Source organism: Penaeus chinensis, chromosome 38 (genome assembly GCF_019202785.1).
Source record: "Penaeus chinensis breed Huanghai No. 1 chromosome 38, ASM1920278v2, whole genome shotgun sequence".
Lineage (NCBI taxonomy): Eukaryota > Metazoa > Arthropoda > Malacostraca > Decapoda > Penaeidae > Penaeus > Penaeus chinensis.
Window position 1 is genome coordinate 25,656,357 of NC_061856.1, and position 18,892 is coordinate 25,675,248.

At 38.6% G+C, this 18,892-nt stretch overlaps 3 protein-coding genes across 3 annotated transcripts in view; 1 reads left to right on the plus strand and 2 right to left on the minus strand.

The window, feature by feature from the left end:
• Positions 1-2,425, plus strand: part of LOC125045777 (phosphatidylinositol 3,4,5-trisphosphate 3-phosphatase TPTE2-like) — a gene marked incomplete in the record, with an annotated part of 37,784 nt that extends 35,359 nt beyond the window's left edge. Inside the window, 1 exon segment of the mRNA XM_047643204.1 lies at positions 89-2,425. Coding sequence (XP_047499160.1) covers positions 89-209 — 121 coding nt within the window.
• A 271-nt stretch (positions 2,426-2,696) lies between these two features.
• Positions 2,697-7,240, minus strand: LOC125045776 (AF4/FMR2 family member lilli-like). Its single transcript, XM_047643203.1, has 3 exons — positions 4,822-7,240; positions 4,408-4,638; positions 2,697-3,236 (listed from the first exon to the last, which is right to left on the minus strand). The coding sequence occupies exons 1-3, from the start codon at positions 7,096-7,098 to the stop codon at positions 3,156-3,158; spliced, it is 2,589 nt and encodes an 862-aa protein (XP_047499159.1). The 5' UTR covers positions 7,099-7,240; the 3' UTR covers positions 2,697-3,155.
• A 2,679-nt stretch (positions 7,241-9,919) lies between these two features.
• LOC125045989 (mucin-17-like) lies at positions 9,920-18,201 on the minus strand. The gene is made up of 7 exons (XM_047643579.1): positions 18,153-18,201; positions 17,524-17,572; positions 15,861-15,887; positions 14,230-14,417; positions 12,875-13,012; positions 10,174-12,527; positions 9,920-9,946 (listed from the first exon to the last, which is right to left on the minus strand). Exons 1-7 carry the CDS (start codon positions 18,199-18,201, stop codon positions 9,920-9,922), a joined length of 2,832 nt encoding a protein of 943 aa, XP_047499535.1.
• Positions 18,202-18,892: the final 691 nt, after the last annotated feature.

Sequence of the window (18,892 nt, forward strand, 5' to 3'; positions counted from 1 at the left end):
TATCTATACATAGATTTTCTTTTCGTTAATCCTTAAAAATAACTAAGACATGGAATTCTCATCTCATTTTTCTCCTTATTCTTAACAGACTTGAACTGAGTCGTCATGAGCTGGACAACCCACACAAGAGCAAAACGTGGAATGTGTTTCAAGAGGACTTTGGCGTCACGGTTGACTTTGAAGAGGACACGATGACAAAAGCCTATTAACCATTTCTTCAATTACTAGTAACATCTTGATTTCCATAATAAGGTGTTGAATTGCAGCTCTACAGGTAAAGGAAGGGAAATCAAGTTATTTAAATTTTGGTTTAGAATAAGGAAAAAAAAAAAAATGCATTACAGAGTAGCTAATGCCGAACTTCTTAAAAATGGGTTGAAATCTAAGAATACATTACATATCTTAATTTAACTTAATCTGCAAATTTAGAATCGTGACTTAGAGAAAGAGAGACTATGCTAGACTAGAGTTTGCTAAACTTCTAAATGCAGTATCTCTGTTGACTCTCCTTACGAGTCTTCTGCAACATGGCCTTCGTATAGAAATACAATTACAATATTGAATGATATTTTAGAATAATTCTATTTCAGAAAAGCTAATTTCATTTCTGTTGTTTGACAATAAGATTGTGTTATTTATAAATCGTAAATACGGAATATGAACTTCTTTTTTTTCTTATGGAATAAACTGATTAAAAAAATATATATATTTACTTGGTGCTCTTGAAAATGAAAACATTGCATAATATGTACTGCCAGTGTACCATACATCAGTATTTATTTATGAGTGCAATTTCTGTGACTGAAAATATAAACAGAACTTATTACTCTTAAACTTACTGCTGCTGTTGATAAAACTGATTGATTGCTACTGTGGGAAAATAATCTGTTATCTGTATAAGATGCAAACCAACCTTTCAGTTTCCATTCAAATAGTATATTAACAGCCAATCTTTGCTCAGGGTAACTTTTGTAAGGCCTTTTTTACCATCCCTATTGATATCTATGGGCAATAGAAGTTGATTCCGGGGAAGTCAAATATCCATGTATTATCAAACATCATAATGTATCACTGTTGCCCTCTATATGTTTTGTTTTAGCAGCGTGGTCTTCTGTGTAGTTTTGTTTCTTTGGATATATTATGTTATTTGTATGAATGACCGACTCAATTCATTTTTGTTCATGCTGTGATATATGTCCAAACCTATAATTTCTGTCACTATTATTTGTGCTTACAACAATAATTTACAAGTATATACTTCCCTATCTAACCTTTTTGGAGCACTGTTTGATTGTCTTAACCCTGTGATAAAGAAATATCATGATCATTACATATATATATCCCATTTTTCCTTTCATATTACTCTCAGAGAATATACCTCTACCTACTGTTGTACTTATCATCATCATATTTATGTAAATATGTACTAATATGTCAGTTTCTCTACGAAAGAATCAATTGTAAAATATTTCTACTCAATTTAGAATGTTTCAGTGTTTTGTATCCACACTCTACATTCATGTCCAGTTGACTTTCCATGGATATACACTTTATCTTCTGTGATTTAATATAAAAGCTTGGAAAAAAAAAGTATTTTTGTCGAATGTTTTATTTCCCCATTCCGGAACGTTAATCTTTCTTCTCTTCATTAAAGAACAAGAATAATAAAATTCATCCAAGTGATGAAAAAATATGATAATAATCATAGTAATGAGCATACTATAAAAATGAAAATGATAAAAATAATGATAATCTCAACCATCTTTTATGAATGAATTATGGGGAAAAACATTAGTATGATTTAAATGGTCGCATCGATAACTTGTCCCAAGCTGTCACAAATTATCTAAATAAATATATATCTAAATAAACATAAATCCTACTCTTATTTTTTCCTCATAATTATATCATACAAGATGGCAAGGAGTAGCATTATCTTCATCCTTTTCGTTTTCAGAGACCCAAGTATTTCCCGAATTTGGGCAACATGAACATGGCTAAGAAAAAGAAAAAGAAAAAAGACAATGAGAACATGAAGAAAAATAGAGAAAGGAAAAAAACAATTACATAGATGGATAGAAAGCTATAGAGAGTTAGATGGATAAATGCAGATAGAGACATATAATGTTTATCATTTTCTTCCACACACAATAGTCTAGGATATATCAAAGGGGGATGAGAAAAGCAGATATAATAACTTCTGGAGAAAAACTTGTAATCAGGTATTTACAGTTAGTAAGAACTAGGAAAACTTTTGCTGTTTTATATTCTATTTTATTTTTTAATGTTTAATTTTTGAGTCTGTGTTGGTTTTCTGCGATCTCACCACTTATCATACAGCAAGTTTATTTACGCGTGGTATACAGAGCGAAAGCTGGCTAGTTATTTTAATAGATCCTTTTCCTATTTCTCTACTGCAGACTTTCGAGTTCCATTTACTCTACTATCCTGTGTACATGCAAAGCCATAAGATGACGCTTTCACGAAACAGAAAACGTAAAGGAACTGGACAAAAGGGGGAGCAAAGAAATGACATTACTTCCCCCTTGCAACATTGTTCATAAAAGCAACAGCTGCAGAGCAAAGAGATCTCAAAGATGTGCTAGTCATAACGGCTGAGGGCAAAGTCAGAAAAACTTTTAAGTGTTACTTTATCTACAAGTCTATAACCAGGAAGGAAAAATAAATTCCAGTGATAATATAATTAACTGCAACTTTATTGTCATTCATAAATATCCTTACAGAACACATGTCGTCAACATTATTTCATATGTAAATAAAAACATTAAATAATAATATCACAGACATTTCACACATTCTATTAAGTGAAATAATTTTCACAAACCCTGTACAGAATATTCTATTTACACAGTTTACTGAATATACAAATAAATCCTTCATGCAGTATGTGAATGCAATATCACATACTCTTTGTCCACTTCAAATTTTCTGAAGAGAAATCATTACATTGATTATTTCCTTTCTTTTCTGCTTACTCTTCTTTAAACAACATTGATTAAATGTTCCTATACATCTATCATATATCCACATCTAAATACACAATTACAAAGCTCACTCCTGAATCACCTTGGCACTTTATTCAGAGGAATACTAACGTACCAGTTTGTCTATTGCTGTCGTAATTATATTGTCAGTTAGTGGTCGGGTGTCGGGAAGTTGATGCCAGAGAAAGTCGTTGGAGGCAGAGGCAAAGAACTGTTCAGGCCAAGTCCAACCTGAAAGGACACAAAAATATATATGTAAATTAATCTATAAAGAGAATGATGGGAAACTAAATCAAGAGGAAAGTACAAATAAACATGTGATCTGTTTCCATAAACCAGCAACATAGCTACAGGTGGAAGTAGGGGCCTCTACATATTCTGCAACGACATCTGACTCACATTGGAACACAAACAATACCTAAGACATGCTGTCTGTACACATTGTTTTATTTGATGTTATGAGTATACCAGTGGCTATATAATTCCCCAATACCCACTATTGATTTGATCTTAGATTATGCCTGAATACCTTTCTGTGGCATCAGAATGCCTAATGCAATCCCCTCACCATATTCAGCGCTACCCCACAGCTGCCCACAGAAAGATTGATATACAAGTTTTTAAAGATATCTGTCTACTAATATATCTGTAAATTCACATGTCAGAAATTCTATAAGTGATATAAATTCAGAGAATAACCTTTAACGCTATGCAACTGGGGATGGTATGTACGTAGATGCCATGCCTACTGTGAGTTTAGTTTGTTAATTTTCTCTACACATAGATTGATCCACAATTACTTAGTCATGAATGAACCAATTACTAGTATTACCTATCTCATCTTTTTACCCTTTCCCTTGATTTTTGTAAATATTTTCTTTTATTTTATATTGCTATTACTAATGTCAATAACACTAAATATTATGCCTATAATAATAATAATAATAATAATAATAATAATAATAATAATAATAATAATAATAATAATAATAATAATAATAATAATAATAATAATAATAACAGCATCACTACTAATACCATTAAAAACATATATTTTACTTGTAATCAGGGGAGGTCATGAGGTCTACTAATTGACTCCTTGGTGGCAAAGCACTTGAGGAACTATCCATCTGTAGAGACATTTCACAAAACATACTTTCTGGTATTGGGTTAAAAGAATATATGCAGAAGGCTAGAGGAAGTCAATTCAACTGCAAAAACTTATGGTAAGGCAAACTACCAATACTTTGTAGCTCATACCATTCCCAACAAATCAGTCACACAAAGCCCTTCTCATTCCCTTACACCATCTTCTTTGGAATCTCCTTGATAATTTCTCATGTCATTCTTCTCTTTTCTTTCTTAAACTAATTCACAGTAAGTTAAAGGTTAAGAGTCTTACCTGATGATGTGGGGTGTGTGTGAATATGTTGTTCATGGAATTGTTCAGAACTGGAGGAGGGAGTCTGTTTGCATCAGTTGGTAACCCCTTCAGGGGTTCTGCTGGAGGCAACAGAGAAGAGGGCATTGGAGGCAACCGTGTTTGGCCTGGTATAGCAGCACCAAGAACTTCATTGTTACCTATGGCAGTTCCACGAGATGTAGAACCCATTCCTCCATTGTTTTCTCCTCCCTGTGGAGAGCAAGTTACGTGGTAAAATACAAAAAATATGGTGATGGTACTACAGGGTTGGACATTCTATATACACACATCCTCTTGTAAGTTGTTACACCTTAAAAGCCATCAGAAATTTATTTTTAAATTACATCAGAGATATTTCAAGAACATAATATTTTTTGTTTGTTTTTAATGTACCTTTCCATCAATCTCTGGGATGATGCTTGTCAGATTGAAGTTAGACAATGATGAGGAAAGGTGTGGAGCTGTGGGAGGCGCCATGTTGACCTGCTGTCTGTCCATCACGCGCAAGGGGCTGAAGGGAACATGCCCTGGTGGTGCACCAGGTGGTAGCACAACAGATGAACCTGCCCGGGTGCCTGGGGGACCTGTCACTCCACCTGCCCCCAGTTGACCTGTCCCTCCTGACCCTGTGCCACTACTAGTCCCTGGGTACTGAGCAGTATTGATTGGCATGAGGTTATCATGACCCAAGAGGAAATTACTCTGGTGCCTGGGTGCAGTCCCTGGGAACAAATTTGAATGGACCAGTGTTGGATCATCACAAGGAGGTGTAAAGGAATGGAGAGGAATGTGAGCCAGTGCCCCACCTTCCAAGAGGTTTGCAGATCCTCCCATCCCACTGCCAACCATGTTGGATTCTCCATAACGAGGTCTCTTAGTGCTCACACCAGTACTGCTTCCTATTGTGTGGTTACTACTACTGATGCTGCCTCCAACACTTGAACTCACTCCTATGTTCCCACTACTTCGATTTGAATTGGATCTTGAATATGCCACTGTAGAAGAAACTGATGAGGGCACAAGCTGCATGTCAGAGTGAGGTGCTCGCACAGCCATTGCACTACTAGCTGCCCCCATGAGCCCCCCTCCACTGCATACATCTTGGGGGTCGAGAGGTAATGGAAATGTTGGGTTTGGTGGAAAGTTACTTTGGTCTGTTGGGAACTCATGGAAGCGAGGATAAGGGCCTGCTGGGTGTGGTGGTGCCATGATATCACCAGTCAACATAGAGGATGATGAGGGAGGTAAATTTTGATACGGGTATCCTGTGGGCATGTAAGCCATATTGCTTCCATATGCTAAGGAACCTGAAGCCTGGGTATGCAACTGGAAATTATAATCCGGGTTGCAACCACTCTGACCACTCCGATCATGGCTTGTATATCCAAAAGAGGTATTGGGAACAAAATTCTTCATCTGCTGTGGGGAATAATTGCTTTGGTACATCTGATTAGGAGCCATGATTGGATAATTTTGGTTTGCAGGTGGCCTGTGTGTTGGCCTGCCATAATTTTGAGTGCTTAAGAGAGCCTCTGCTGAATAGTTATGTCCCTGTTTGTGCACAGTGGAGGATTTGTTGCTCCACATTGCAGGAGCCACTGAACCACTATTCCCTTGTTGAGACCCTCTTGCTGGGCTCCTTCTTCTGGAATGAGAGTCACCTTGAGAACTACTCTTGGTTCCTCCTGCCCCGCGGGACTTACTCTCAGACTTCCTGCTGCCTGATTTCGTCCTTGTTGAGTCCTTGGATTTGTCCTCCGTGTGGGATGCTGATCCATCTTTCTGCTGACCACTTATGGATGCTTTTCTTGGCTCATTTGAATGACTGACTAAATGACTCACAGAGAAATACCTAACATGTTCTGATGCTGGTTCCGGGCGCATGGGAGGTGGCTCTTCAGTTGTCTCCAGGAAGGGCCCAGGCATGGGCATGGGTGGATTATGAGCCAGTCTTGGGTCAGGCATCATTGTGGCATCTGGAGGAAGGAGATCCCCATGCTGATATTGGTGCTGCTTGCCATAGCCATAGCACTGGTGCCTGCCTTCGGAACGAGGTGAGTGTGGGGCCTTCCGACAATAGGCATTATAGTCGTAGGTTGGAGGCTGCATGTAACTTGGTGCTGTGACCATTGGGGGATGATATGGCATGGTAACCATTCCAGGCTGATGGCTGGCTTGCATGGCTGCACCAGGGACTTGGCCTGAGGTACCCTTGTCCCCTAGGACATCACTAACATCACCTACAACAGCCCCTGCAACACCAGCCACAATGTTGGTGTTGTGACCCAGTAATGAATGTCCAGGTACCTGCTGTTGAACTATAGAATTCTGTTGTTGTTGGTGTTGTTGCTGCTGTGTGAGATGCTGTGTTTGTGATTGCTGGTGCTTTTGTAAGGCTGCTTGATTTAGGTGTGGCTGATTTAAGTTTGTAGCTGTGTGCTGTTGCGAAGGGTGGTGAGCTTGGTGCTGATGCTGCTGTCGCTGAGAATGCTGTTGCTGAGTATTATTTGTAGCTGATGAAGGATTTGCTTGTTGCTGCTGAGGCTGAGGCTGGGGCTGCTGTCCCTGTTTCTGACTGGACTGGTACTTTGCAAGCGACTGCTGTTGTTGATGTTGCTGCGAATGGGGCTGTGATGGGACTGCATGCACACTTGCTGGTGATCTTTGCATCACAATGGCCTCCTTGGATGGTTGCTGCTGGTGATGATGATGGTGCTGCTGTTGCTGCTGCTGTTGCTGCTGTTGCTGTTGTTGTTGTTGTTGTTGCTGCTGTTGTTGTTGTTGTTGTTGTTGCTGTTGTTGTTGTTGTTGTTGTTGTTGTTGTTGTTGTTGTTGTTGTTGCTGCTGCTGCTGCTGTTGTGGTTGCTGTTGCTGATGTTGCTGTTGCTGATGTTGTTGCTGTTGCTGTTGCTGTTGTTGTTGCTGCTGCTGCTGCTGCTGTTGTTGAAGTTGCTGAGCTGGGTGAGACTTAGGTGTGGGCATGTGCTGAACTTGCTGGACCAATTTTTCAGGCTGGGGACTGGTAACAATATGATCTGTTTTCCTCTGAGTGTTGTGCACACCATTACTGGATATCTGAGGACTCTGTTGCTGATCTTTGGTGGATGACTGGTGATGTGTCACTCTATGGATAGAGGAAGAAGAAGGGAGAGAAGGGGGAACTAAAGAAGATGGGACCGTGAGAGTATCTGCAGAGCGAGTGAGTGGTGCCTCCTGAGTGACTACTGGTCGGGAATGGGAGATGTCGACTAAATGGGAAGAAGTGTGCTGTTGCTTTTCCTGTCGACCGATGTGTATGAGACTCATTGCCGATACACTAGCTTTTTTGCTACCTTGCTCCCTTGTCGATGCATGTTCTGACTGTCTATCATTTTCCATTTGTCTTATATTATCATTACATTTGCTTACTTCAATACATATGTACTGCTGAGAATCTGTTAACCTGGACACTCCATTGTCATTTTTATCCTCAGACTTGGATTTTAACTGAGGTCTTTCTTCTATTTCTTGAACTGAAACACAAGGTATTTTGTCTCTGTCTTGAACAATTTTATGGGCACCAGACATCTGTGCCGCTGGGCCCTCATGTCCCTCTCTATGGTTTCTTGTTGAACTTGGCTTGCTCACTCTGGGTACTGATGACGATGAAGAAGCAGATACAGCATCCAATTTATGATGGTGGTGCTGAGGAACTGCAGTGTCATCACTTATTCTTTGCGATTTGTCACTCGCTTTCGGGCGAGGTTCATTAACACGTACAGACAAACTCTGACTTTGGATGGTGGTCTGTGATGCTACTGGTACTGAGGTTGTATCAGAAGAAATTGGTTGAGTGGTTGAAACTGCAGGTACAGATTGAGAGGTTGCAGCAGCAGAAAGTGGAGTAAGGTCAACAGGACCAATTTTGTTGTTACTCACTGGGAAGTCAGCTGCTGCTGGTGCTTGTTTTGGCTGGCTTGACTTTTGTGTTTTCTCAACTTCAGAGGTTACTGTTGTGGTGGGGGCTACTGATGAACCAGAGTTCAGAGTCTTTAAAGAAAAGTTCTGATCATTTCTATTAGACTTTTCAGTCTCTGACAATTTTACTTTTGAGTGAACTGAGACCTGCACATCTTCCTGACTTGTGGGTAAGGTCAGATCCATTAAAGATACAGAACTTATTCCTTCTATGTTTCCTGATACTGCCGGTATCTCTGAATTAGAATCTTTACATAACAGTTGCTCACTTGTTGAGGGTTTAGACAACTGGTGAGCATTCGTGTCCTCATTTTCTGCAAGGAGAATCAGCTTTGAGGGGAAAAGAGTTTGTGTCCCACTGGTGCTAAATATGCTGCCACTTGTAGATGGGGGCATAGCAGTTTGTGCAAGGGAGGATACTGCAGGCAAGTGAGAGAGTGGAGAATGAGATAAAATTGGAGGGCTTTGGGTAATACTGCTGTTTCTCTTGTACGAGTTAGAAGTAAACAGGGTAACAGGAAGGGAAACGTTATCAAGAGAGCCATTGGTGGTAGACGGTATGCTGGTATGAGTAGATGATAACAGCCTTAATGGGTGTGGGAGAGACAGATCTAGCTTACTAGTGGTAGCTGAAGGAGTAGATGATAAAAACAAGGGAGGGCCAATACAATGTTCTTTTCCTAATGTTATATTTGAAGACTGATTCCTTATAGATTCAACAGGATGTTTACTAGTTATCACAGTTGAAAATGGTTGACTGGACGCAGAGACAAAATCAGTCTCTACATTTGATATGGATGATGAATGAGAGGTACTTACTACAGAAGATTTTGTTGCTGTAGTTGTAATAAGTTGTGGTACAGAAGATAAACTGGACATTAAGCTAAATGAAGGTGACTGCACTATGGTTGACTGGCTAGTTGGCATTACTAGAGACTCTGGTAAAGAAACATTTGCTGATGATAATGAAAATGATAAAGATGATGCTGATAATGATGACACTACAGGAGTAGTAGAACTTGGAGTTAGAATGGCATCTGAGACAGAGTTGGACAAAGTTGAAGATATTAAGGTGGATGATGAGGTAACATGCACTGTTCTTTGTTCCTTGCTTTCATGTTCACCTGGAGTCGAAGTAGCATTCACGGCATCTGAACCATGTGACTGTACAGTTGAGGATGCAACAGATGCTTGCAAGTCTTTGGACAAGTCCTTAGATATTACTGACATGTCTCCTGAGTTGTATGCATCACTGGTAGATAATGAATGTAATAAGGAAGAAGAAAATAGGGAAGATACTGTTGGTGTTGAGGTACTATTGGTATTGCTACACACTGATGCTGCATTATTTGACACCGAGGTCCAAGATGACGATGAAGGCATTGTCAAGGAAAATGAGAAAGAGGGAGACTGAGATGGCATATGATAATTTGAAAGTGAAATAGTTGTTGAAGGAGCTGTAAATAAATTAGGGAGGGAGATCACCGCTGGGGATACTGGATCACTTAATGAATTTTTAGTAAATGTTACAGAACTAGTGGCCATGTTGGACACTGTCATACTAGATGAAGAAGTTACTGGTATACTGATATTTGAATATGAAACTGATGGGGATGACAGAAGTGTAGCTGAATGGTGCTCTGTTGTGAGAGGAGGGAGAGGGGGCAATGGAAGGGGAGGAAGCGGCAGAGACAAGGAATGAGAAGAAGAAGGAAGAACAGTGGGGTTTCTGAGGAAAATGTTTGGAGGAGGAAGGGCAGCTGCTGGCGGTAATGGCAACTGACACACTGTAGGAGCAGAAGCCGCTTTTGGAAGGTGTTCACGTGAAGGTAAAGGCGTTTTGGAAAGGTAATATTCACCAGATGTGCTAGGAAGCACTAGTGGAGTAGAGACTCTGGTAAGATCTGTAGTTTCAGCAGACACTGTCACTGGAGTCCTCTGAGCCACTGACTCAACATCTGAGGAATGAATAGTTGAAGCTGAAGAAGAAACAGATGCTTTACCAAAATCTTTCAGTAAAGACTGTTCTTTCAGAGGCCTGGATGACAAGCATAAAGCTGTGATACTATAGGAGTTACTAGTAACAGAACTTTCTGCTGATGTGCAAGAACTTGTTGGCACTGAGCACTCTTCTTCTATAGCTCCAACATCTTGCTGATTTTCTAAAGTTACTGAGCTTGGTTCATTTCCCTTAGCAGGTATTGCTTGATTTTCCTCACAGATCTTATTATTTTCAGCTTCTCCTGAACTAACTTCGACAGTTTCATCCTGCACCTCTGGCCCTTTGGCCTGCTCAACCAATGGGTCTGTGCCATTCACAGGCGACGAAGGAGGAGAAAACTCGCATGCACGTGGATCGCTCTCATCAATTGAACGTAACATCTCTACCAGGCGGTCATCTGTGGGATTGCTAGGCTCTATCCCTGAGCTTCTTATATTTTCTGTCATGACACAAGGCATATCAACGGGAATATCCATGATGTTCCCCAAGGCATCCTCTCCCACACAGTCCATGATACCAGCTGAATGAACAAGACCTGTTAAGGTTGTTGTTGAAATCTCCTGTAAGTCTTCACCATCTTCACTAGCAAGCTCTACCTGGTTTACAGTTACAGTCTTTGGTGTAAGACTAGATGACTGCAAAGGCTGAATGTCTGCAGGAACCTTTGGTATGGTAGGCAAATCTGCAGAAAACTCCCCTTTACTACGCTTAGCTGCCTTGCCGTTATTCCTCTCTAAAGAGAGAGGACGCTTCACTTTGGTAGAAGTCTTGGAGGGAGTGTGAACGAGATCTTTCTTCATAGGTGAAACTTGTCCTTGATTTTTGGGAAGTGATGCTATAATACCACCTGAAACATCCTTTGTCTGTGAGGATGTAACAGGCTTGCAAGAGCAAGGTTTGGGTGCAATTGGTTTTAATTTAGTAGCATGTGGCAGGGATGATATCATGGGTTGTGGAGGAAGGAGGAGAACTGGAGGTGAATTGACGACCTTCACAAGATTTCCTGTCTGCAGGATGGAGGGGGGAACACCTGTGGACATGATAGGGACCCCTGAGAGAGAAGGGGTCACATAAGTGAGCTGGGAATTATCAGCTATTGGAGGGACAAGCTGGAATGTACCTGGAGCAGAATTCCCACACTGCAGCAGGACAACTTTCTGCCCCTTGTTTTGTACTTTCTCTCCCCCATGAACCTGAATTGTGACCATTTGCGTTGGGTTTCCATAAAAATTTGATGCTGACACGGGAACTGCCTGCGTAGCTGGAATTGACTGGGGCTGAATTTCAGGATGGACTGTGACATGTTGCATGTCCTGTACAACCAAGCAGGTTTCAGAAGATGCTAAGGACAGCTCCTTTGCTGTACCCATTGTCTTATCTGATCCTTCACCATCCAGCTTCCTGTTTGATAATTTACTGGACCCATTATTGCTGGCTTCCTCTGTTTGTGTTCCTTCCTCCTCTATAATGCTCACAGTTATTGTCCCGTTCTTACTGACTTCTTCAACAAGAATCTTTTCCTTTGTCTTTTCACACTTCAAGTCACTTGCACAGTTCTGAGGCAACACGGATATATGTTCATTTTCACTTTCAATAGACAAACTGGTCAGCTGTGCACTTACAAAATTATGTGACAAGGCACTTACAGGCCCTGCATTCTCTGACCGAGATGCAATTCTGGGACTTTCACTCTCCCTCTCCTGCGGAGGCACAAGTGCTTGGGCTGTTCCCTCATCACTGACAGCAGGTATTGACACACCCACGTCTTCATCTTGGTAGTCAGAGGAATTCCTTGCTGGAAGACTGGCCTCGGATGCATTTTCCGGAGAACTTTCCACTGACGGCGGCTTTCCTCCCTGCTTGTTTCCGCTGTTCTCCGGAGAATCGCTGGCGTCTGTATTCTCTTGAGTCCCTGTACCTTGCTCTGTAAAAACAGGTTGTTGCGTTCTGATACTACTTACAGGTGCTATTTTTTCCGTTGGATCTCTGGGTTGTAAATCACCGGAATTTACAGCATCGTCTTCTTCCAGCGCGTCATCAATCGCCTCCGAAGACAAGTCACCCAGCAAGACAGGTATGCGGGTCCCACAGGTCACTTTCTTGCATGAAGCATTTGAACAGTTACTCTGAACACAGGTACCTGCAGATATTTGGCAATTATTACCCCTCATATTTCCTACTTTACTCTTATGCAAACATTTTGCATTTGAGAATAAAATGAAGAATCACATATCAAATACTAGACAGATTGATAGACAGATGCACCGGGACAATGTAAAGTTTACTGCACGGTTTCAACACTACTAGCAGAAAAATGCTTGTAACAACAGTTTAACATAAATCTAAAAAACATCCCAAAAACAAACACATCTACAAACACACACACACACACACACACACACACACACACACACACACACACACACACACACACACACACACACACACACACACACACACACACAGAGAATATGCAAATCCACGTACCAGGAGTGGTATAAATAATCTCTCCGCCAGAAGCATCTGACTCAATGCGTAGTCCAGTCTCTTGCAACAGTTTAACAAGGATGGCATTCCTCTGCTTCAAGACTTCCACTTGCTTTCTTAACCTCCGAATGACACGTTCTGTGGAGAAACCATCTCAGTGTACAATAGTAAACGTAAATACTAAAACACATAAAATAAACAAGTATATTAATAAATAAACATTTTAACAAATAAGCAAATAAATAATGATGATGATAAGGAAAATGACTATAATAATAATATCAATAATAATGATAATAATGTTAGTAATAATATCAACAACAATAAAAATGAAAATAATAATAATAATAATAATAATAATAATAATAATAATAATAAAACAACAACAACAACAGTTATAACACAAAAAATAAATAAATATAAAAATACACTTTAGTTTCAATTTCAACATCAATATTAACTTTGATATTAATCAATGTCAATATCAATATCAGTGACAAACTCACATGCACATGTTAATAATAATAACAACAACAACAACAACAACAACAACAACAACAACAACAACAACAACAACAACAATAATAATAATAAAAGATAAAAAAAAATTAAAATGAAAAAAAGGCAATAATAATAAAAAATAATCATACTATTAACATCAATATCAGTATGAATAATAACAAAAAAAAAAACATCCATGTCAATATCAATAACAAAAAAAAAAAAGAAAAAAAAATAATAACAACAGTAATAAACATAACAGTAAAAAGAATAATATTAATAACAATAATTATAGCAATAATAATGATAATAAAAAAATAATAAAGATAATAACAATAACAATAACAATAATAATAATAATAATAATAATAATAATAATAACAACAATAACAATAACAATAATAATATCAGTAATAATCATGATAATGATAATGATAATAATGCCTTATTTGTTAATAACTATCATTTCTTTTGGAGAAGATTGTCCGGTAATTTTTTTTAGTCTTTCATATTTCCTTGTGCACTAATGATTGAATATCGTCTTGGTTCATTATAAGCCTATTCCTTTATTATAGGCTTATTAAATGTCTAAATACTTTCATATTGAACCCAAAATGTAACACACTTACTCAGCTTTTATGCAAATTATATAGGCCTCTTCGAAAATCACAACAGAACGCACTTCACCCTCTGTCAGATATAGAACATTCAAAGAGGAACAGTCCCTATACTTACAAAACCCTTACACATACTGGCATCATAACAGAGTACCCTTTGTATACATGATCAAACACATACCAGTCATTCTACTCCCCTCTCTCCAAGCCCAAAGGAGATGCCATCCACACACTTACTCAGCTCTTGTGCTTCATTTCCCGCAAGAATGTTCTCCTTGAATGCCTTGCTTTCCTGGATGTATTCAATGGCCGAGTGGATGATCTCCACCTTGGTCTTGGGGTCGCAGTCAGGCAGCACCAGCCGCAGCTTCTCCAGGCCCTTGTTGAAGCGCTGTCTGCGAGCAGCTTCCCACTGTCTAAACTGTCTGTAGAAAAGATAAGATACATACAGATATACATGTGTGTTTTTTTCTTCTTCTTTTAGAGTAAAACTGGATTTTAATTTTGGATTGGTCTTGAAGAAAATAAAAGGCATCATGGAAATTCTTTATACTGTTCTAAACAGAGATAATGAAAAGAACTGAAGTGAGCTATAGGTAAATGAAAAATAAATTTCAAATACCAAAATACATTTAATAAACAAATGAACAGCCAGTAAATGTTACAAAAGAAAAACTGACATTCACCAACAGTGTCCTGCTAATCACTGGTCTAGCTTAGACTTACCAATCTTCTCTATGTATATTATTGCAAGACAGAACTTTCAGAAAAAAAAAAACTTCCCAGCATATACACAGTTAATAGTTGTCAGCCATTATTAAAATGTGAAGTAAACTATAAACTTCAAAGTTATCACTTGACACTATTCCTGGAATTGAGATCCATCCATTAAGCATACTGAAATCAACTAAATATTTTCATAAGAAAAAACAGGAGAGGTAGAGATTGCAGATGAGTATACTGAAGAAATATGTTTAAGACATTATGAATAAAGACCAAACAACAGATATATAGCATATATACACAAAAGGGAACACCATACTCCATTAATGATATGGCCATAAAAAAACAGTCTCTCATAGAATCATAAAAATCATAAAATAGTATATACCCTTACAGAGATCATTTTCATCTTTATTCTACTTAATATTTTTAGCCTAATTATATCTTTATCATCTCCGTCAGTACAGACATGAAAAAAATTCTCAAGATATCATTTCAAATTTTCATATATACAATATAGTTATTATGAATTATAAATACTGCAAAAAAAATCCAAAGATACAGATAAAGAGAATATCAAAACCCTCTTTAATATAATTGTTACTTACATCTTTCATAAAATATAATTTCTATAGTCTATGCAACATGTTCATTTTTTTAATCACCCTAATCATTATCTATTCCATTCATTCGCAAAATGGGCAATACCACTCTCATGGGGCAGAGGCAAAGAGGAGCAGTAGAGGGGCAAACATGATGGCATTAGCAGTTAATAACTTTTTTCCCCCCTTCTTCTTAACCCAAACCTGACATGCATGGTATGTCCGCACATGCCATGCCCACTATGAGCTTACTTTGTTTACTTTATTAATTGTTTTTACACACAGGTGGCCACACTGTATTAAGTCACCAATGAGCCCATTACGAGTAATGCCTGTCTCGCTTATTTACCCTTTTCCTTAATTTTTCGAAAATATCTTATGTTATCTAATGTTGCTTTTACTAATGTCTATAACATTATAGTAATTATAATGTCTATAATGAAAATAATACAATCGATATTCGTAGTATTAGTAAAAAATATGTTTTTCCCGCCAATTCAGGGAAAGGTGAAATCAGGAAGGTCACAAGGTCTACTGACTGACTCCTTTGCATCTAAGCAGAGACATTTCCTGGAAGCATTGAGGTTAATGAGTTACATCCTTATGTTGAGAAACGGATATCCCTGCACCAAGGACCTTTGTCTTTGTGTCTGATCTTGTTGTTTTCAATTTAAAGCACACCAAAATGTGTGTGTGCTTGCAAGAGTGTTTGAGGGGGGGGGGGGGGTCACTAGGAAGCTACCTGGAAAAAAGTTTTCCTCTTTACATCCAAAGTTGCCAAGTATGAAAGAAATTTTAAAGGTGTATATATCATAATTTTTTACAAGATTACGTCATGCATTTTCAGAACGGAGAAATGCAAACTGCACAGATTGCATAGATGGATAAAAACACAAGCAATAGTCATGGAGAAGACATGGTGCAATACGACTAAAGAACATATTTAAGAGAACAAATGATATGTAGGGAGTAAAGGAAGGCTAAAATGAAATAAAATGGCCATGAACCTCGTTTGGACGTTAAGCCTAGCAATGACGCGGCCTTCCATCCCTCATACTCCAACAAAAGTAGATAAGCTTCTAACAGATACATTCTGGCGAGACCCAAGCTTCTCGACCTCTCTGAAATCTTATCAAGAGATAAATAGAATTTTGCATGACGGTTCCACCACACGTTCTTTCTGGAGGTCTATTGGCCTTTGCCAGAGCAGAGAGTGTCGAGGCAACAACATCCTCTCATGCAGTTCTGGACAATTACTAATCATGCAGCATTTGCGAATAATCTTATTTATCTGATCACAAAGTATTTACTTGGGTTATAAAATTAAAATAAATAAACAAGGTATTGGCAATGATAAGTCACTTGACAACAGAAATGAAAATGACAACAGAAAAATATATCAGTAACTTGACTCTCAACAATCACTATTTCTAAATAATTCACTTCCTATTAAATACTCAATTACCATAGTTATACAAAAAAAATACGATAAAATAAAACGTAATCTTGGTTAGTGATGAATTATTACCTTATTACATGTACATCGCATTTTCCAATAATGACAACCATTCTAAAACCCCCTTAACCCATAAAGATGACAAATCAACAAGAATGAAAATAAACTAAAATAAATAGGGAATTATTCAGATAAACTAATAAGAAAAACAAATAATAACAAAAACGTAAAATCGCTGACTCCATGAATTCCTCTCTTTATAAGCTCTCCTCTCATTACTACTTCACCTCACTCGCTCTCCTCCTTCCTTCCTTCCCTCCTTCACTTACTTCTTCTCATCATCGCTTTTCTTTTGGTTCTTGCATTTATTCTTTGTCATTATCAGATAAAATCCTCGCGCGTCATGTCTCTCCTCTTCTTCGTCGACTCCACTTGGTAAACAAACGGCGTCACAGAAAATGGGCGGCGAGGGGTGTTTTTTTTTGTTGAGGGGGGACTCTGATATCTGGGAACGTTGCGTGGTTGAGTTTTTTTTTTTTTTTTTTTTTTGGGGGGGGGTCTATTTTATAGAGAGATTTATGAGTATATATATACGCAAGGACACACATATACGTATATGTATTGATGTACATGTTTATATACACAACAAACAAACACACACACACACACACACACACACACACACACACATACACACACATATATATATATATATATATATATATATATATATAAACCTGATACTCCAACCCATGCTCACGGGCGTATACCCTGGTGTAGTGAGCAGCCTCGTGCAATTCTGCTCATAAGTCCACACTAGACAGGGCCAACCTTTCTGTAAGGGCTTATCAATGGCTTCTCGGCTAAACTACTCCCCTCCCATCAAGATATACCTAAGCCAAGAGGTGATGGGTAACTCGGCTGTCTACCTCTCAAAACCCATGACTGCACAAACAGAGCAACGGCCCTCATTCCCAGGAGGCGAAGGAGCCCCTGGTTACGGCGGCGATCAGGATCGCTCCGGAAAAGAAGGTACTATATTATATGTGCCAAGGGTGTACCTTTGCACATATAATATTAGGGCAATGAGAACTGAATCGGACTTACTAGCATTACTTGAGGGACTCTCTTTCATTAAATGGGTTGTTGTAGGACTCTGTGAAGTTAGAAGACTAGGCGAAGAACAGAAGATACTAAATGATGGACACGTGTTCTATTGGAGAGGTAAACCCCAGGGTAGCAAGCAGGAATTAGGGGTAGGTTTCTTAGTTCTATTACGTCTTGAAAAGAATATCGTTGATTCTATAGTATAAACGAAAGAGTGGCAATAATACTAAACATAGATACAACTCAAAGATTGTTCAAGTCTGTGCTCCAACCTGCAGCCACAGTGATGAACAAATAGAGAGTTCCTATGAAGATGTCCATTTAGCCAGCGAGAGAGTAATAACCCATTTCACAATACTTATGGGAGATTTTACTGCCAAAATAGGTAAAAAGACAGGAAAAGCCGTAGTAAGGAATCACGAACTAGGCACTAGGAATGAGAGGGGACAAATGCTGGTCGCCTTTGCGGAGTTCGACCACTCAATATCATGAATACATTCTTCGAAACAAAAAGACTGGAGCGGAATAGACATAGAAGTCGTCATCTGACAGCAAAAACGAAAATGATTTCATAATTTCATATAAATGCGATATAGTAAAAAAAATGTGAAAATTATTAATAAAGTAAATGTTGGCAGCGACTATAGAATGGTCAGAGGCCAAATTAAATTACACTTCAGAAGGGAAGGAACAAACTCATACGAAAACCGCAGCCAAATTTAGCTAACTAGAAGACCAGAGCGACAGAATTTAACCTTAACATCCAAAATTGATTTTCACTTATCAGCGACGAAGATGTTAATATTGACCAAATCAACAAACAGTTCAATGACATAATAAAGGAAGCTGCACTTGAAGTAAGCGGAAAGAACGTCACGCAAAGCTCCAGCAAGCTCTCGGTAGAAACTAAACAACTTGTGCAAAAACGTAGGGTCATGAAAGTATCGTCATACAAGGACAAGATAGAATTAGCTGAACTAACAAAGACTGTAAATAAAATAAAGAGAGAAGA